At 41.7% G+C, this 19,465-nt stretch overlaps 1 protein-coding gene across 1 annotated transcript in view; it reads right to left on the reverse strand.

Annotated features, from left to right (window-relative positions):
• The window catches only part of MCF2L2 (MCF.2 cell line derived transforming sequence-like 2), a 196,884-nt gene that overhangs the window by 23,914 nt on the left and 153,505 nt on the right, over positions 1–19,465 (reverse strand). The window contains exons 19-25 of the mRNA XM_060149021.1: positions 15,435–15,527; positions 14,651–14,743; positions 12,257–12,328; positions 9,987–10,112; positions 2,511–2,726; positions 1,586–1,678; positions 1,335–1,413 (exon numbers count right to left, since the gene is read on the reverse strand). Coding sequence (XP_060005004.1) covers positions 1,335–1,413; positions 1,586–1,678; positions 2,511–2,726; positions 9,987–10,112; positions 12,257–12,328; positions 14,651–14,743; positions 15,435–15,527 — 772 coding nt within the window. The remainder of the gene's footprint in view (positions 1–1,334; positions 1,414–1,585; positions 1,679–2,510; positions 2,727–9,986; positions 10,113–12,256; positions 12,329–14,650; positions 14,744–15,434; positions 15,528–19,465) is intronic.

A 19,465-nucleotide genomic window follows, 5' to 3' on the forward strand; every position in this document is an offset into this window, starting at 1 on the left:
ATCTACAGATTCAATGCAATTCCTATCAAAATACCAATGGCATTTTTCACAGAAGTAGAAGAAATAATTCCAAATTTGTAGGGAAACAAAAGATCCTGAATAGCCAAAACAATCTTGAGAAAGAAGAACAAAGCTGGGAGTATCATGAGCCATGATTTCAAACTATACTATAAAGATACAGTAATCAAAACAATATGGTAGTGGCGCAAAAACCGACACATAGATCAATGGAATAGAATAGAGAGCCCAGAAATAAACCCACACTTATGTGGGCAATTAATCTATGACAAAGGAGGCGAGAAAGAATATACAATGCGGAAAAAACAGTGTCTCCAATAAATGGTGTTGGGAAAACTGGACAGCTACATACGAAGGCATCAAATTGGACTACTTTCTCATACCATATACAAAAATAAACTCAAAATGAATTAAAGACTTAAATGTACGACCCGAAGCCATAAAACTCCTGAAAGAAAACATAGGCAGTATACTTTTTTTTTTTCCCTGTGCCGTGTGGCATGTGGGATCTCAGTTTCCCGACCAGGGATTGAACCCGTGCCCACTGCAGCGGAAGTGCAGAGTGGACTGGACCACCAGGGAAGTCCCAGGCAGTATACTTTTTGACATAAATTATAGCAATACTTTGTGTATAGAAATACTGAATTCCAGGTGTTGAGCACCTGGAACAAACATAGTTTTGTAGGTCAATTACCCTTTAATTAAAAAAAAAAAAAAGACAAGAGAATCTGGAAAGCAGCAAGAGAAAAGCAATTTGTCACATGCAAAGAATCTTTAATAAGATAAATAGCTTAATTCTTATCATAAACTATGGAGGCCACAAAACAGTGGGATGACAAAAGTGCTAAAAGGAAAAGACTGTCAGCAGAGAATTCTATATCTATGGCCAACTGATTTTCATCAAGCCTGTCTTGATTTGGGCTGCTATAACAAAATACCATAGACTGGGTGGCTTAAAAATGACTGAAGTTTATTTCTCACAGTTCTGGAGGTTGGAAGTTTGAGAGGAGGGTGCCAGCATGGTTGACTTCTTGCGAGGACCCTCCTCTGGGCTGCAGATTGTTGACTTTTGATTGAGAAAATTGGATTTTGGCCATTGGGTATGTGGGAGTATGTGTAAAAGGGACATGCACACAACCACAAAAACCCACACACAATCTAAAGCATCCACAGGTGCTTCCAGGTACTATGAAAATGTGCCCACAGTTATTTTCTAGGCAAAGCATTTTCTTTAACAGCATCCCCAATCTCCATACCCACTACAAAGCTGGAATCAGTATAACTCTCCAGACTAAAGTCAGCAAGGGTAACCTTACCTTTAATATTGCTTTGTTGTTCCAGCAATAATTTACTTATTTCTGAAAACCAACAATCTCTGGTTTCTTTTGAAGCTGCCTGCAATTACAAATAAGAAAATACCATGAGTATCAGATCACCTGGTGCATTAATTGGACAGGACTTTTATTCTCTGGGTGACCTTTAGAATGTGACAGAAAACACGGGTTGAGTGATGGGAACACAATAGGGAAAGGGGAAAGGACACCCATGGGGAAGGCATGAATTTTACCTGTAGGATGTATTTCTCAAGTCCATTTTGGTTGGCAATTTCAAACTTTCTGTTGCTCCCCCTTCCAAGTTGGCGAATTGAAAGTGTCATTAACTATTGTAAAGAAAGAAGAAAATTTTCTATACCATCTTTTCTGATTTAAAAAAATTATCCCTGTCAGCCACTCTAATCTTTGCTACCCTTGATTGCTCTCTTCTTCCATCTTCCTTCCAAGTGTTTTGCTGTCCTCTGTTAAGAGCCCCAAGGAGCATAAGACATAATCTGGTACAGTGTCATTTGTCTTGTCTGTTTCAGAGGACAAGACAGACTATATGTTTCCATATGCAGAGCTGTAGCCTTCAACTTTAAGCAAAAAGATTATCTCTCCTTTAATACCTGAGTATTTCACAAATCTCTACATAGTAGTAACTGAATTTGTATCCATTAAGAAACAAAAATAACAAAAAGTACTATGAATAAACTACCAATTTTAATCACAAGAGCACGTGTGTGTGTGCGTGTGATTGCTAGCTATGAAATATTTCTAACATGGGTTCCTACACCCCCAGGGTCAGGATGTTGCCTACACTTGCATGCAAAGATGCGTGGTTGAGAAGATGAAATCCAGCCCATGCTCTAATCTCCAAGGCGTTCAATCCTCTGCCTGGAGGAAAGAGGGTACTTTTCAATTAGTTTGTCCAGACAGGCTACCATTGGGTCCTTTTTCTCCATCCAGCACAAAGGCACCTCTGTGCCAGCGCTGGCCCTGTCTAGTGGCTGATTACAAGCTCTGACTCTGGAATCAGGCCTGTGTGTGGATTCTCGCTCTGTTGTGTGGCATTTGGCAAGTTAACCTCACCTCAGTTTCCTTATCTGTAAAATACGGATAACAGCATTTCTCTCCATAGGGTTGTGCTGACTCCCAAGTGCAATAGGACCCCTTTACCTTCATAGACTTCTTAAAGCTGTAGTGAGGAGACAGGCCCTGGTCACTGGGCTCCATTCGTATCTTACAGAACACTATTCCCTGTTCAAATAGATAGATTTGCCTCTGGCTGGGCTTAAATCGAATTAAATCCTTCATCTTATAACGCTCCTTGTGAACCGTCCAGACGTTGAAAGAGCCATGCATCAACAGCTTGCCCAGTTTTCTGATATCATCCTTTGGGAAACACAGACACACACAAAAAGAAGCTGTTAAATTACTTGACAGGAAAGAACTCTTAGGGGTCTGTTTTCAAATTACAAACCATGCTTATTTGAAGTTTACAGTCTTATAAGTGCCAGTCAGGCTAATCTGTCACTAATCAAAACTACAATTTTGTGAGCTTCACTGAGCATGGCATCAGTTATATAAGGAAATAGTGCAGCTGTATAAGGTAATAAACACAAAGTATGTTAGCAATACTTTGAACTGAGGATATTGGTCCTCCAATATTTTTGTCTTGCAATTAATTTTAGCTAGCAGAATTCCATTTCTTCTTCTTTGTTTTTGATACAAGACACTACTTAAAAAGGCCAAGGAATTAATATTTTAATTATGTTCGGGACAGCCAGAATCTTTGCTACATTATGGATCTTTGGTAACCCATGTATTCCATCTGTATCCTAACCTCTCCTTCAGGTATATGAGAACCTGAGAACATGAGGTTTGTTCTGAAAGGAGAAAGCTTAGTATGACCTAATCTTCATAACACTGTAATGGAAATGGTAATGACATTCAACTCTGCATTTTTCAGAGTGAGTGAACGGTGCAAAGATAATTCCAAATGACAAATCTTTTAGGCTCTAAGGCACACACTATGTCTCCTTCCACAATCATATGTCTGGTTCAAAGTCCAAATGAAGTGACCTGGCCTTCTCTGAGCTCTCTCTAAAAGTAGTAGAGTGTGATGAACTAGAAATGTGGTATTTTGTCTGGTATTTTTCAAGAATTATATCACTTAAAGTAGATAATCAAGACTTTATTTCTCTGAATCAAACACCAAAAGGAAAAATTATTTGAACAGGACCAGGACAGAGACATTTCCCTGAGTTACATCTAGCTGAGATAAAGCCCTACAATTTCTGATAATTATTACTAGACATATGTGCATTTTATAACTTATTTATATTGAACAAACTGTGAATACCTTTAAAAAAATGAATGACTTTATATCTGAAAGTCAAACAAAAACTTCAAGGGCAATAAACTCTAGTCATTTCTATGGTGCTTGTGTCATATTTTCAGAGCTATTTTTCTCTTTTTGCTTTGTAAAATTTACATGTGTTAAATGTAGTGAATAAAAAATCCTCAGTGAGGAATAAGAGCTCCAGTCACAAGGCCTTCTCTCCTAAAAGCACGATGCTTCCGCTGCTGCGTGCACAGGCTTAGCTTGACTGCACCCCAAGACAGATGGGTGATGGGTCCACGAGGACCAGTGAGGAGTTTTTCACTCTATCCACATCCTTCCTGCACCCACTCAAATGGAAACACCCCAGCCCTCAGTGATTGCTTTCTCCTTTACACCCATTCAATTTGTACAATTCAGACCTATAGAGTACAGGAAATATGTTTAGTCAAGGCAGCTGGCAAAAGTTGATGTTTAACATTTGCCACAGGAATGATTGTAATCAGTTTCTATTTAAAAATGTATTTATATTTCACCCCATTTCAAAAATTAGATACATCTTATAAAAATATATACATTATAGGCAGACAGAAAATAACCAAGGAAATCAGGCTGAAGAAAAAAAATAGAGATTACAACAGTAAGATGAAGAGGATGTACATAAAACCCATACAATATAAAGCATGTAAACTTGCTGCAGACTAGACTTTGACCTTCTGGCAGGCAGTACAGAGGGAAATCTGGTGAGTTATATGACTCATTATGTCCGAAGACATACCCAAACCAGTTGTTAAGGGAAAGCATGGCAATTTGTTAATAAGACGTGAGAGAAATTTCTCCCATGGGTCTTCATAAAGGGTCACTGTGTCAAATACTGAGCCCACCTTCAACCGCATCCCAGAATGGATTTTAGGTAAAGCTGTTTCTAATAACACATCTGGGGAATGTGGAGGCATCATTTCATAGTACAGCTTTTAAAAGCAATTCTGAAAGAGGCCAGAAGGATGGGGGAGCGGGAGAACAAGCCCAGGTGTACACTCTGATGACCTGCAGAGGGCTGGGCGATGTGAGTTAAGGTGTCTGCCAAGGCCGTGGGCTGTAGAGGCGGAAGAGGCCACCCTAGGCAGCGACGTTTTTGTCCTTTACAGCCTCTGCACTTCTCATCCCTCCCACAGCCACAGCTGTTTGAACCTTAGTAAGCAATTGGCCAAAGGATGTGAATCCAGAGACGGGCCAGCCCCTGACTACAGAGGCCCGGTGTATAAAAGACGTGCCAGATGGCCAATCTGATCCCTGTCTGAACTGAGGAGAACTAAGGAGGAAGCAGTAAGCAGCAAGAGTTGTAGCTGTGAGATGCTTTATAGGGCTGGAGGTGGAATAAATGATAAGGGAGCAGAGCAATAAAGAAGGTAAGTCATCAGAAACTATGAGGAAGAGGAAAAGACACCAATGGAGGGAAAGAACCAGTCAGCGGCCGGTGAGGGGAGAGGACATACCTGGCACGTATAGGCAGAGCACACAGGTGAGAACCCCAGCTCCCTCCCAGGCCAAAGTCCTAGAGTTGCTGTGGATCCTGGAATTGTTTAGCTCTCACACCCACGAACCCTGTCCTGTCATTGTTCTGACTCTTCCTGAGGCTATATGGTTGCCTTTTCCAGTAAGCCTGTCATCACTGAAGGTCACTAGAGGGAATCACTGGGTCTTTTGAGATGAGTTGGAAGAGATGGGCTACTATCATCCAGGACATCTTGCATAAACTTTCTCAGGACCACGCTTGTGATGGGATCAGACATCTCAATGCTTGAGACCCATCCTGTGGTGGCCGAGGGCACATGCCCTGTAGAGCAGTGATGAAGGACAGGTGTACCTACGTTACTGTCATCCAGGACACATGCCTGTGTGGAGGCTACTCTGCCTCCAAAGGGAAGACGGTAGGGGGATTGCTCTGAACAGGACCAAGGATGACCCTTGGCCACCTTTTCAACCATATATATCCTTTCTTTCCAGTCAGACAGGAGTTGGTCCCAAGGCCAGAGACTACATGTACAACCTCTTGCAGATACTTGTGCCCTAAAGTATGGAATCATTTATTGGCATTTAGTGAGTGCCTGAGGGGACACAAAGCTAAATGCTCAGCACTGTGAGGAAGCTAATTCAGTGATGACCTTGAACTGGCTTGAATAGTATTTCCCAAAAAACTCATGTCCACCCAGGATCTCAGAATGTGACCTTATTTGGAAATAGGCTCTTTGCAGATGTAATTAATTAAAATGAGGTCATACTGGCTAAGGGTGGGCCCTAATCCAATGACTGGTGTCCTTATAAGAAAACAAAGACACACACATAGAGAAGACAGTTAGGACAATAGGCAGAAATGGTAGTGATGCAGCTATAAGCCAAGGAAGCCAGGAAACAAGCAAGGAAGGATTCTTCTCTAGAGCCTTAGAGGAACGGGCCTGCCGACAACCTTGATTTTGGACTTCTTGCCTCCAGAACTGTGAGAGAATACATTTTTGTGTTTTTTAGCCACCTAATTTGTGGTGCTTTGTTATCGCAGCTCTAGGAAATGAACGTAGCCTCAACCAGTTTTTCCACTAGTGACGTACTAGTGTGGCCATCACTTTGGTGTGTTGATGAATCTGATGGGTGTGAGCTCGTAGATACAACATAGGGGCTGCCCCAAACAAATCAGCAAATGAAATGTCAGATGGTCTCCCTGATATGGGGAATGATGGCAAAATAATCTAGTAAATGCTACTATTTGCATGTGTGGACATTTTGTAGGTAAGAGCTCTGAGGTAAGAATTTCAAATGTGACTACATCGACCAAATGAAGAATCTGACTGAGAGAGTGACCGTAGGAAAACTAGCCTCCAGGAGACTTCTTTTGGGTGCCCAGGTTTTCCCTCCTGGCAATGACAGCTAAAGGGACAGAGCTATATACTTCTTGTACAAAGAGGCAGGAAACATCTGGATAAGTGAATTAGCACAAAGCCTGGTCCAGAAATGAAAAGGAGAAGCTGTGGGACCGAGGGGCCTGTGATTACAACTGGCAGAAGCAAAGGGGTTCCTTCCTTTCCAGCCTAAGTACACAAATAAGTCAGCACTGGGGTCCTTTGTTCAGCATCTACCAGGTGCCAGGCATGGTGCTAGGTGCCCTATGATTTAATCCTCATTTATGCCTCACAATCACCCTTTAACATGGGTGCTGTGAAGGTGGGATGACGTACAAGGCAATTCCACTGAGTCATCAAGATTATTTACTCAGCCTTATCTCTGCAGCCAACACTATGGTAAGGAAAGTGGGAACTAAAATAGAAAATAAAATACCTGGCCCTAGCCCACAATAAATTTGCCATAAAAATAATTCCTTTATCGAATAACATAAATTTGTTTCAGAAAATAAAATATTTCATTCAACCTTTACTATTCAACCTTGGAACATGTTCCTGGCAAGTGAGGATTTAAAAGAACTCTAAATGCATCTATATTTTATGCACTAAATTGAATAGGGGGGGAACTTTTTTTTTTTTTTGCTGTACGCAGGCCTCTCACTGTTGTGGCCTCTCCCGTTGTGGAGCACAGGCTCCGGACGCGCAGGCTCAGCGGCCATGGCTCACGGGCCCAGCCGCTCCGCAGCATGTGGGGTCCTCCCGGACCAGGGCACGAACCCAAGTCCCCTGCATCAGCAGGCGGACTCTCAACCACTGAGCCACCAGGGAAGCCCCAGGAGGGGAACTTTTTTTTTTGTAAAGAGAGGGAAATAAATTACATCTCAGTGTCCCACAAAACAAATTTTCTTAAAAAATTTTTTCTTAAATCTTTTGTGATTAATTAAACCAAGAACTAACTGAGTATACACAACAGGGAGAAAATGTAAATATCAGAAGGGCATTTTTTCTAGTTGTTTTAATTATGAATTCATCCCACCAAGTTCAATTTCTTTTCTTCACAAAACCAGGTTAATATTGGATGTCAATAGAGAAACTAAGAAGTTAAGTTCTGGATTCATCTCTACCTGCAGCATGTGATGGGAAACACCTTGTGATAAAGTACTACAAAGCTGATGCAAAGAATCTCAGAATCATTAGATCTGAGTTAACAGTAGTTGAGTTGTTAGTAAACTCTAAACAGAATCAGATGAAGAATGTGTTGAGAGGTTGGCACCCTGGATAGGGAGTAAAGAGATCCAGGAAGTAGTCCTGGCTGATGACCACGTGATTGGGGTGAGTCAACTCTTCTTTCCATGGACCTGTTCCTGAATCAGAAAGTTGAAAAGTCCAATGCCTGCTCTTCCATAATTCAGTAGGATTATACAAAACTGTCAGGATACATTACCTAATGTACTAGATGTAAAGCAAGTTAAGGTCTTAGTGAAAAAGAAACCATGGACTGTATTTCAAAGGTGCAATTCTGAGGACACATGGGGGAGAAAAGTTCTTTGCCTTGGTGTTAAAAAATCTCTAAAATTCTATAAACTCATTCATCTCATTTGCATGCAAACCAGCTTGGAATGAAATCAGAGTAGATTGCTATTTACTCACATTTTAATATTCTTTTCTCATAACTTCCCCTTCCTATGTTACTTACACTCAGAATAATAGCTGGGAGTTTCCTGCCCTGAGTACAGGTTCCAGGACACTCTTTTGATTCAGAGAAAGGGACATCTGATAGGGGTAGCTGACATGTGTTCAAAGATGAAAAGAAGAACAGAAAGATATTCCAAATGATTAAACAAATTGCTCTCTTGACTTTTCTTAGCCAAAGAAGGAAACAGTTATCATCAAGAAAACTATCCCCTCTGCCACACACCCCGTGGTTCATGAATATCATCTTGAATCTTGCATCAGTAGTAAGCAGAGAGCATTCTGGAGTCCCAGGGGACAGTAATAGCATCGCTGCCCAGATCTCAGCAAACCCAGTGGGGCTGTTTCTGAGATGCTGGCCAGAGGAAAACCAGGAGGGAGGGAAATCAAAAATCACAGGGTTTTTTGCCCCTAATTAATTTGTGTGGTTTGATTTCTGACAAGGAAAGAAAAGAAAGGTCATTTCATCTACTAACACCTCAATAAACAGTATGTTAAGTCCAGGTAAAAATGAAAAGGTAAAAAAGAGAAGGAAAGTATCTGTGTGACATGTATCGACAATTCTCTGAATGCTTGATTCCTGTGTGGGAGGCAGAAGAATGGCCTCCCAAAGATGTCCATGCCCTAATCCCTGGAGCCTGAGACTAGGTCAGGTAACGTGACAAATGAATTAAGGTTGCTCACCAGCTGACTTTGAGATGGGGAGATTATCATCGATTAACTGGTTGGGCCCAATGTAATCACAAGAGTCCTTAAAGGTGGAAGAGAAAGAAGGGAAGGTCTGAGTGATGTGATGCAAGAAGAACTCAACCTCCGCTGCTGGCATTGAAGAGGGAGGAAGATGCCATGAGCAGAGGAAGTGAGTGGGTGTCCTTTGTAAACTGGAAAAGGCAGTGAAAGAGATTTTCTCCTAAAGCCTCCAGAAAGGAAGGCAGACACCTTGATTTTAGCCTAGTGAGACTATGTTGTACTCCTGATCCGTGGAACTGTAAGACAATAAATTTGCACTATTTGAACGCACCAAGTTTGGGGTAATTTGTTATGACAATGACAGAAAATACCCCTGAGTCAAAATCTAGAGTAGCTCACAGTGAAAACCAGCTGAATATTAATTATGTCCCAGTCCCAGGGCGATCATACAGTTATAGAGGATAGTTTGCCTGGAATGCCTGGGTCTGGCCTACTTGGGATTAACTCTAATGCCAGAGTTGAGATGGCTCAACCCCCCAGCACTCTCTCTTTGGGTATTTTTCTTTAAGCACTTGGATTAAGGGATATACAAGGCCTCTTCTGGGATCTGTGATGTAAAATGGGGTTAGGTGTTCACTTAGGACCCATTTTCAAAGTAATTTTCACAGAGAAAATATAACTCAAGAGGGAAAATCTTTTAATATTTTAATGGTGCCACGAGTGAGGAAATAAATTACTCCCTCAGCACTTTCCCCTGCCCAATATGTTCTGGTCCCTGAGTTCTTGCTTTTTCCAGAGTATGGGTCAGTTTCCACATTCAGGATCCCAAGGACCACAACCCAAGATTCCTAAAAATGCTGAGGTGCTGCTTGGAATCTCATAGCACAGGTTTGCTGACCGATTTAGGTAGCTTTCCTCCAGAGTCAAATTCCTTTCCCACAGATCAGTTCTCTAACTTTGCCATAGTATCTGCTACCTCTGTAATACTGTGCCTGCCTTTTGTGGAAATGTCCCAGCACTTGCTATGGAACATACCGGACATCCGGTGACTGCTGCCAGGTCCACAGCCAACTCACAGGACTTGATCAAATCCTCCATCATGGCCAAAGCTTGTTGTAGGTCGTCTGAGAAGGCTGAATCCTTGGTCCTCTCTGGCCCATTCTGTGGAAACCAAATGCCTTGTTGGAAATCAAAAGGTAAACCATCTACCAAGGGAAGAAGGGAAACAGGACAGAGATAAGGAGCTACGGATCCAGCCAGCATGAAGTGACTGAGAAGGTAGGTACATCAACCTGTTTCCCTGCTCCCAAAGAATGGTAGCTAAGGATATGTGCTGGTTTAAGTACTATAAGTACTTAAGTACACACACACACGCACACACACGCAAAATCATTACACTTTCTGCACATTGTACTAATGAAGAATGAAGTTCATAAAATCATGGACATTATATTCTGGCTATATTAAGAAACATCCTGAGCTTTTGTAAAGCATGAAAACCCCAGCCCTTTTAAATAGGGTGCTCTCCCTTTTACTCCCCTACCCCCAGGGCCTATTGAAAAGTATAATCCGAGTATCATATTCCTGTATTTAATGTGTATTCCTATGGGTAAAATTATACTTAAAACTCTCCCAGAGGAGGATATTTGTAAACTTTAGAGGCAAAGAATGGGCTGCTATGCAGAGGTTTACTAATGATTTATATGTAAACACCATAATGGTGGCATTTGCCACACTGAATCTCCCCGAGCTCTGCCCTTTCTCTCTCCTCTCCTCCCCCTGCCCTTCCCATATTCTATCACCATTAAATATGCCAAAGAGGTAAGCCAACGTGATCTGCACCTCCCAAACAGCATAAAGACCCAGAATTAAGGGAAAAGCTAATTTAAGACACCGATGTTCCAATTATTACTATTGTGACACTTAGGACATGGTAGGGATGGTTTCAGCTTCAAAGTCTTTTGCTTAGGGTTTCTGTATTTTATTCACCTGCTACCTACATAGCATATTTATCTGTTCTCTGCTAAATACAAACAAAAAGATTTTGGCTTCGTCCATTTTTTTTTTTTTTAACACATCAACTTCTACAACAAAGAACAGAGAGCTCTTTGCTGCTCCGCATATAGCCCCACCTCTTCTTATCCTCTACTGCATGATGTAAGCAAAGGGTTGTGTATTTTCTTAATCTCTACTTAAACTATAAAGATTAGCATGTTTGGATAAGAGATATGAGTGACAGGGCTGATGAATGGAGCAGAGCATGCTGCCTCCACTGAACAATTTTCCATGGATTCTTACCTTCTTACTTATGGTAAATGTGTTCCAGGTCCTGGTGGAAGACAACACACTCTCACCCGAGTTTATTGTAACATCATTAACAAAGGATTAGAAGTTCTTACACCAGGCATCTTCCTCTTTCCTAAATACTTGAAACTCAATGTGCTTTTAGAGACTCCACGGCTACCTATTCCCTCTCCTTCCCACTAACCCTCCTCCCACAAACACGGCAAGTGGCTAGTTTTACATTGTGTGATATAGGACTCTCACAAACATTATTAAACCTCTCTAACTCAGGGTAAATTCTTACAAACATTATTAAACTCCTCTAAACCAGGCTAGCTGCATTTGCTCCAGGCTATAAAATTACTACCTGTGCCCTGAGCTTCCTTTAATCTTAAGGCATCCCCACAGCACCATGTGAGCAGAGAGGACATGCAAATGACTGCCCCTTGAGACACATGCCTCATGTTATTCTTGTTAAAACCAGAATTTTATAATAGAAAAATTGAAAAAACCCACTTCCAAGCCAAAAATTTCTTCCCAATCTGGTGTGGCCATCACTTCTTCCAAGTTTCTTCTTGGCTGTCTTAGAATTCACACACATACACACACACATTTGGAAGGGAACAGGGCATAATGTATATAGATTTACTAAGGCGTACAAAGAAGTAAATATAAATCATTCATAATCCTACCATGCAGGAAAACCACCGAAGGGATTTTATTATACTTACTTCCAGTCTTTTATGTATGCATTTTATACCTTCGCTTACTTTTGTATTCCAGTGAAACATTTTTATGTGGAAGGAAGAAGATATATTACCACTTATCCTATTACAAATCCCCACTTTGAAATTGTCTTTATTTTTTTGTTTTTTCCTGACTATGAATTATAGGATGCATATTATTTTAGAAAATTTACACAATAAAGATCATAAACAAAACGAAGTCGCTCTTAAGTCCTTCCATGTATAGGCAAACACCATTAGCAGTTAGTACATAGAACGATATTTAATATCCAGTACCTTAGCCAAACCTCCTTCTAGATCACCTGGGTCCATCTCCAAATCCTCAGGTGACTCAAAATCCAGCAGACCCTGCATTAACCCAAAAGCTTTATTGAAAATCAAAAAGTAGAAGTCCAACTTAATCTGTTGCGCAAACAATCTCCAGCCAGTGCTAAAATGAGGATGTATATAAATTTGTTTGTTTGTCACAAGTAAGAGGGAAAGAGTAAATGGTACATTCAGCGCAGTGTTCTTTCCACAAACATAGCATCACATTGGACACACTATTTTGTAGCCTGCTTTTTCTCAACAACGTATCATGAACATTTTCCCATGACATTATATATTTTTTAAACGTGTTTTAAAATTGTGGCAGAGTATTGCATCCTATAGCTAAATCATGATTGATTAATCCCCCCTACTGTTAAACATTTAGGTTCAATAATTTTTTACTAAAATAATAATAATCTTTATACACTTTTCTTAAGGATAAATTCCTACAAGTAGAATTGTTAATGTTAAGAGTTGTGATGCATGTTTCCAAGTTCTTTAGATAAGGACTATGTTCCCACCAGCCTTAAATGAAAGCTTTTTTCACCAGCCCCTAGCCTACATGGAGTATTACGATTTAACCCTGTACCAAAACATGCTCACAGATGCCACTCTTGGAGGGAAGCAGAGTCTCCTCAGCCTCACTCCCAGGCTGGTGTGACGGCTCCATGTATAAAATAACAGCCGCACGTTACATTGCAGAAGCTTCCTGGGGGTCAGCCCTGAGTGAGCTCTCTACTGCATCACTCACTGGCTCCTCACAGCAACCTGTGCAGGAGGTTCTAGTGTCCTCACTTTACAGGCGAGAAAGCCAAGGCCTGACAGGTCCAGGCATCCCACACTGGCAGTGGCAGAGCCGGTGCAGGCAAGGCTGGGCCTGCTGATGCAAAGCTGAGAGGGTAACTTGTTCTGAGGGCAAAACATTGGCAATAAGCTTAACTGCCCTGAGCCTCAGTTTCTTCACACTTCAGAGCCTTTTGGCACATCTGATGGTGGGGATTAAATAAGAAATACAGGTGGGTGTGAATTTTGTTTTGTATAAAACTAAATGACTTCCTCTTGGCCTCTGATGATGGGTTTAAAATTAAAGGAGCATCTGGTTTTGGTGTGGGGATGATCCAGGATTATGTTGTGACTGATGTATATTAGTTACTTGTACATTTTTTTTTTTGGATCTTTGCAAGGGGAAAACTACAAGTAACAAGTTTTATATATTTAATTTAAATCTGTTACAGGTTTTCATGTTCAGGATAAACAATTTTTCAACCTTGGGCGAAAATACCTGCAACGGTTTAAGGTGACTGTGTTTTACCTTAGGACAACTGTTGCATGCCAATTTGTGTACGTGTGTGTGAAAACACTTCAAAGTTGAGTTAAAAGATGTAAATTTAAAGTTGGTTGTATATCTAATCTGCCCCAGGTTCAGTAAGTAAACAATTCTTTTTTAAAACAAAAACAAACAAACAAAAAGAAATACATGTGGGAAGATACCCAGTAAACAGCAGGGGCTTGTTTTTAAATTAAGTGAGAGTAGCCACAGGGCAAGAGCTGCTTATAAAGGTTAACTCAAAACAGACCTTGGAGGAGTGACCCAAACCTTTCCCTGAGCTCACACCTGGGGAAGCAGCTTTGACAGAGCTCCTGTCCTGTGTGTGTGTGGGCGGGGTGGGGTGGGGTGGGGTGGGGTGGGGTGGGGGGGTGGCGCACGCTGGTGGGTGGTGGCGGGGTCTGGGAGTGCTCTCCTGCAGGTGTGCTGGTGTCAGAGCAAAGAAAGAAAGAACCACCTAGGGATTCAGCAAAACAAAATTCATTCTGTTATGCTGCTCTTGAGAAAAATCCTCAGTCTAAGGGCAGAGGTAGATGTCGCAAAAGAATCCAGTTTTGTCTTCTCCCCTCCATTGTTTAAATGCACGTAAAATAGTAGCTTTAGGGAAAACCACAGCTCTTTCCTGAAGCTCCTTGCCCCAGCTGTAAAATGGAGCAGATGATATCTTACCTGTAGATATGTTACCGAGAATAGAGGTCTGGCTGCCTCCCCACCCTCTCAGCTGCCAGCAGTGTGGTGGCCTCCCTCTTCCCCACTTTCCTCCCAAGGACCTCTGCTCCCCCAGGCTGGGCTCTCCTTAGAGATCCAAGTTCTGGCCGCATGATGGACTAGCCAGGCTCCCGGGACCCTATGATTCTTTGGTTTCATTCCTCATTGAGGAGGCTGATTTAGACCTGGGGACAGAAAAAGCCTGAAATCTAGACATAGTTTCACCTTTGGAAGTCGAAGTCACAATTCTACGTGTCTAAGGAAAAGAGCACCATAGCGCCCACATCTGTTCTCCAAGCACAGGAAGCACTGTCTCATCGACTTACCTTCAACAACATCTGGTACTTCGTAAGTCTCTGGCTTGGTCCTCTCAGATACTTAAAAAGAGGGAGACTGTGACCCAGTTGACGCTGGCATACCTTGAAAAGCCAAACAGAAACAACATAAAACAAAACAACACACACACACAGAACAGAAGCGGCAGCATTTAAATACAAGAAGTGAAATGAGCTCTTCATGGAGAGAAGGGGCAGCTGTGTCGACCAGTTTCATAATGTTATTGGCTGTTCAGTCCCTCAGGAACAGTGTGTAAAATGAGAGTAATGGGAAAGGGGATGGGCTTGGCTAGTATTTTTATAGGCAAGTAGGGATGCCGGAACATTTATTTCTTTTAGAAAGTAAGTCCATTAGGAGGGAGACAATGGGGCAGGCTTCTAAAAAGGTTGTCTTAGAATTGGGGTTTGGGGGTGGTGGAGTCTAGTCAAGGGTACATGATGGGCTTATTGATATCATTCCAGGGAACCCCAAAGTGTGACTTAATTCCACTTTTAAAACCCATGCTAGAAGAGGACCCTGGTTTTCTCACCAGGCTACAGCTGCTCATTACAGAGCTGTCCCATGGAGACTCAGGGCAGCATTGAAACTTCCAGTGTATAATTTCATAAAAGGAGAGACTTTTAATAAACATAAATCCCAACTAATAAACATAAATCCCAATTAATGCCAAGTTCCTCTTCCTAGTTCATACTTCCAATTTCTTTACAAATTGGATGTACATAAACAGTGTCCAGGGAAAACAGTTTGTGGGAGACCTTAGAAATGCAATGTTACCCCAAAGTAGGTGCAGTCTTGACATTCTTGCCAGATTGCCCTGGCTCGGGGCAGATTCTTATGATATTTAAAATATATTTGAAGGTCTTCTTTCTGGGTGAGAAAAAGTTAGAACAAATTAACCAGGTAGCATTTTTCAGTAAGAGGACAGGATAATACAGTTTATTCATTCATTCAACAGGCCTGAGTATTTTCAATGTGTAAGGAACTGGAGATGCACAATAAATAACCTTCTGTTGGGGTGAGTGTGTGATGGGGAGATGAACACAGGGTTATAAACAACTCAGATGTGAATGGAGTGCTGTGAGAGCAGCTACAGGACTCTGGTAAATAAGTAAGTAAATCCATGAACAGGAGTTGAGTTTTTACTTTATCCTTTTCCCCTCTGCTCGTTATCTGGGACACCAATATCTCCCCCAGATAGTTCTGTACTGAGTAATAAAAAGTACAAAAAGTGCTCGTAGCTGATGGCCTCTCCTTTCTCTCTCCCCACTCACTCCTTTTTACAGTTATCATGATGCCACCCCTACAAATAAACCTAAGAAACAACCAAAGGATAGAAACATCCCAGAAGGAAAATGTGGCAGTCTGGACACAAACCTAAGTGGTCTGGGCAACCCGTCTCAGACATCACCTTCAACCTGCAGCACAAGACTCCGAGACTGGAAAAGCTACATGACTATCTCAGTGCTAGAGATCAAGAGGGATTCCAAGTGCTGTGTGACCTATATTCTCATTGCATCAAAGACTGTGTGAGGTGGGAACACATCTGCCAATATCCCAGATAGAAAAGATACCCCCAGCCTGTGGAGTCAGCTTGCCAGCTTCATCCATTCCATCAGGAGAACCTGGTCCGTCCACTCAGCTGTGCTTGCCACAGAGCCCGGGCTGCTCTGGCAGAGATGACCACGTGGCCACTTCCTTGTGGATTTCTGTGTCCCTGTCCTCTTGCTGAGGCCACTCTTGATGTCCTTCATCTGGACATGGGTTATTTTTTCCCTTACAGCTTACACTATGTCTATTCTACTTCTAAACACCCTGCTGTAGTGAATGATTTCCATTTCTGTAGCTCTTCCTCTCTCCCGATGGATTGGAAGTGGTCATTTCACTTCACTGCAAGGACTACAGCAACTCTGTCCTTTGCTATTCTCTCCAAGAAAAATCACACACACACACACACACACACACACGTTTAAGAAGGCAGACAGCCCTTGAGAAATGTTGTTCAGATTGGTTAAGAAACTAGAATAATAATTCAGAACTTAACAATAATAACTTCCTTATTCATTCACTCCAGAACTATCCGTTGAGTGCCTTTGATGGGCCAGGCACTGTGCTAAGTACATTTGTTAAACTCAATGGCTCCCAGAGTGTAGTAGCCTAGACTTGAGGAATACTCCTGCTACACTGAAGGCCAGGCTTATAAAACACTACAAACTGATTAAGGCATTTCACCCACATTTGGTTTGTCAGAGCACAAAGACGTTGGCCTTTTGCTCCTAAAAGGATTCAAGGTTTCATTGCTTTCAACACTCAACACCAGAAGATTCTCAGAAGCTGGAGGAGACTGGAGATCCAGACTTCCACCCAGGAAAACATCGCCAACAGTCGGCCACCTTTCCCTAAATCCTCCCAGTAACAGAGGGGGACCTGGTTCTCTTGGTGGATGCTGAGCTGATACCTGTGTTCCTGAAACCTTCACCCTTTGGTCCTGTGTCTGCACTTTGAGCATCACAGAACATTATAGGCCTTCCAGTACTGAAACACAACTACTGACCTAAATTTGCTCTTCTGTCCAAAATTCCTTAGAGAAAGCATGTGCACTAACCAGCAGCATACGAAGTACCTGATTCTCCTTACCTCCCTATAGAATAAATCAGGAGGCTAAAAAAATTGCTACCCCCTGTAAGGCCAACTGGCCCGAGGCAGGGGAACACAATCAGATTCACAGGTTTCATCAGACCGAAATTCTCCGGACCACGCAGTTCCAGAAACTGCCCTGGAGACATTCCGGACCACCCAGTTCCAGGAACTGACCTGGGGACTTTGCACCCGGCTCAGCCTTCTGGCCTTTCGAGGGGCGGGACCAACGGTCCCCCAGGATACCCGAAAAGACCACCAAATAAGGAATACCCTGCGCCCTCCCAGATTCACCACACCCCTTTCCCTTCTTCCCCTATAAAATCTTGCCCAACCCTCGCCCGGGTGCAACTTCTCTGGCCCCTTTCTCTCGGACCAGTGAACCTCCCCCGGGAGCGCTCCCTAAAAAAGCTCACTTGAAGCCTTCCTCTGTTTCGCGGTGCCGTTTGTTAAGATCCGACCTTACACCCCCAACCTCATATTCACACAGGAAGACATGATTTCCTATGGATTAAGAAGACTGTGGCTCAGGTTCAGTTCTTGGCTTTCTTACTGACAAACTATTTGGTCCGAGGTCAGTTACTTAACCTTCCTTCGCTTCAGTTTCTCATCTGTTAAGTGGGCTCACAACAGCAGTCAACTCCTATGATTGTTGTGTGATTAAATGGGAAGATGTATAGAAACCTCTCAACAAATGCCCAATACATGCAGAGTATCCAACAAATGGTAGCTATTGTCAAAGCATTTTTTACTTTTGTAGAGTCCTTCTGTGTGCATTATTTTATTTGATTTCCACAACTTTACATATTGGTATTACTAAGCTTGTTGTATGCAGGAGAAAAGTGAAACTCCTGGGGTTTAAGTGACATAATTGAGGTCATGCTGATAGCAAGTGGCTCAACTTAGATAAGAAGTTAAGTTTTCTGAGTCCTACCCCAGTGTTTTTTTCTATTGTACCACGTGAGATCTCAGAGCAAATGGGACTCAAAGAAAACTATTGACAAATGCTATTCTACATGGAGGTTGGTCTCTGGGGCAGAATCTTCCTGGATACTACAAGCTATCAAATCTGACTGAAATACTTGGCTAGAGCAATATTTCAAAATTCTTGTTCATGATTAGTGGAAGTCTGCAAGTATTACTGAGAAGAGGTAAACTGCTGTAGTAAATAGTGGGTGATGGGCCTGCCTTATTGGCTAACCAATACAGGTCTTTGCACAGCTGTGACAATGCCCTCAAGGATTCTCAAAGGTTAAGTAATTGTGGTTTTTAATTACTTCATTTGTCTCAGAGTAATACTTTGTGCTTGGAAAGAATTTATTACCTGTATTTTGTCCCCAACATCATAAATCATATAGGATTATATGCAGGTATGTGGTCTGGATTAATGATTTCTAGGGTTCCTCCCAACATGGGGGACTATAAAAAGCTCTGTAAAACTTTAGGAGAGGAATTTTTCTAAGAAAAGATGTTTAGTTAGCAATTGCCCAACCATTTCCTCAAACTTGGCAATTTTAACTTGATAATATCCTTTTTTTTTCCCCACAGGAATTTGGTCTTTTTCTCATTCAACAATTTCAATAAGTCTTTGCAATAATGATATAGTCAGTTATGAAATATTACTAAACTCTGCAACGAGATTTCACATTGGTGGTTTCATGAGCACAAAATTGCCAAATAGTATAAAACACGAATAATGCTATCAAAGTAAGTCAAAAAGGAAATTAATCAGATTGAATACAAAATGGTTTCTAATGTATCTTGAATTCTGTCACTGGATGAAAAACCTATGACAAGGCTGTGATGGAAAGCCCAGACAGGGCTATGGAAGGGGTCTTCTAAGTCGGTCAGAGTTCTGAGGGTTGAAGACTCTGTTTCTCCATTATGTCTAATACCTTGAAACCTGGGGATTTTTGTGTTGCTTGCTTTCAGTTTATCACAGGTATAGTAAGTCCCCTACATGTTCTGAAAGTGTGTTTGTGAGTACAATTTGTTCGTTAAGTCCAAAAAAGTTAGCTTAGGTACCCGAATAACACAATCAGCTATATAGTACTGTACTGTAATAGGTTTATAATACTTTTCACACAAATAATACATTAAAAAAACACAAAAAGTAAAAAAAAAACATTTTTAATCTTACAGTACAGTACCTTGAAAGTACAGTAGTACAG

Source organism: Lagenorhynchus albirostris, chromosome 5 (genome assembly GCF_949774975.1).
Source record: "Lagenorhynchus albirostris chromosome 5, mLagAlb1.1, whole genome shotgun sequence".
Classification (NCBI taxonomy): domain Eukaryota; kingdom Metazoa; phylum Chordata; class Mammalia; order Artiodactyla; family Delphinidae; genus Lagenorhynchus; species Lagenorhynchus albirostris.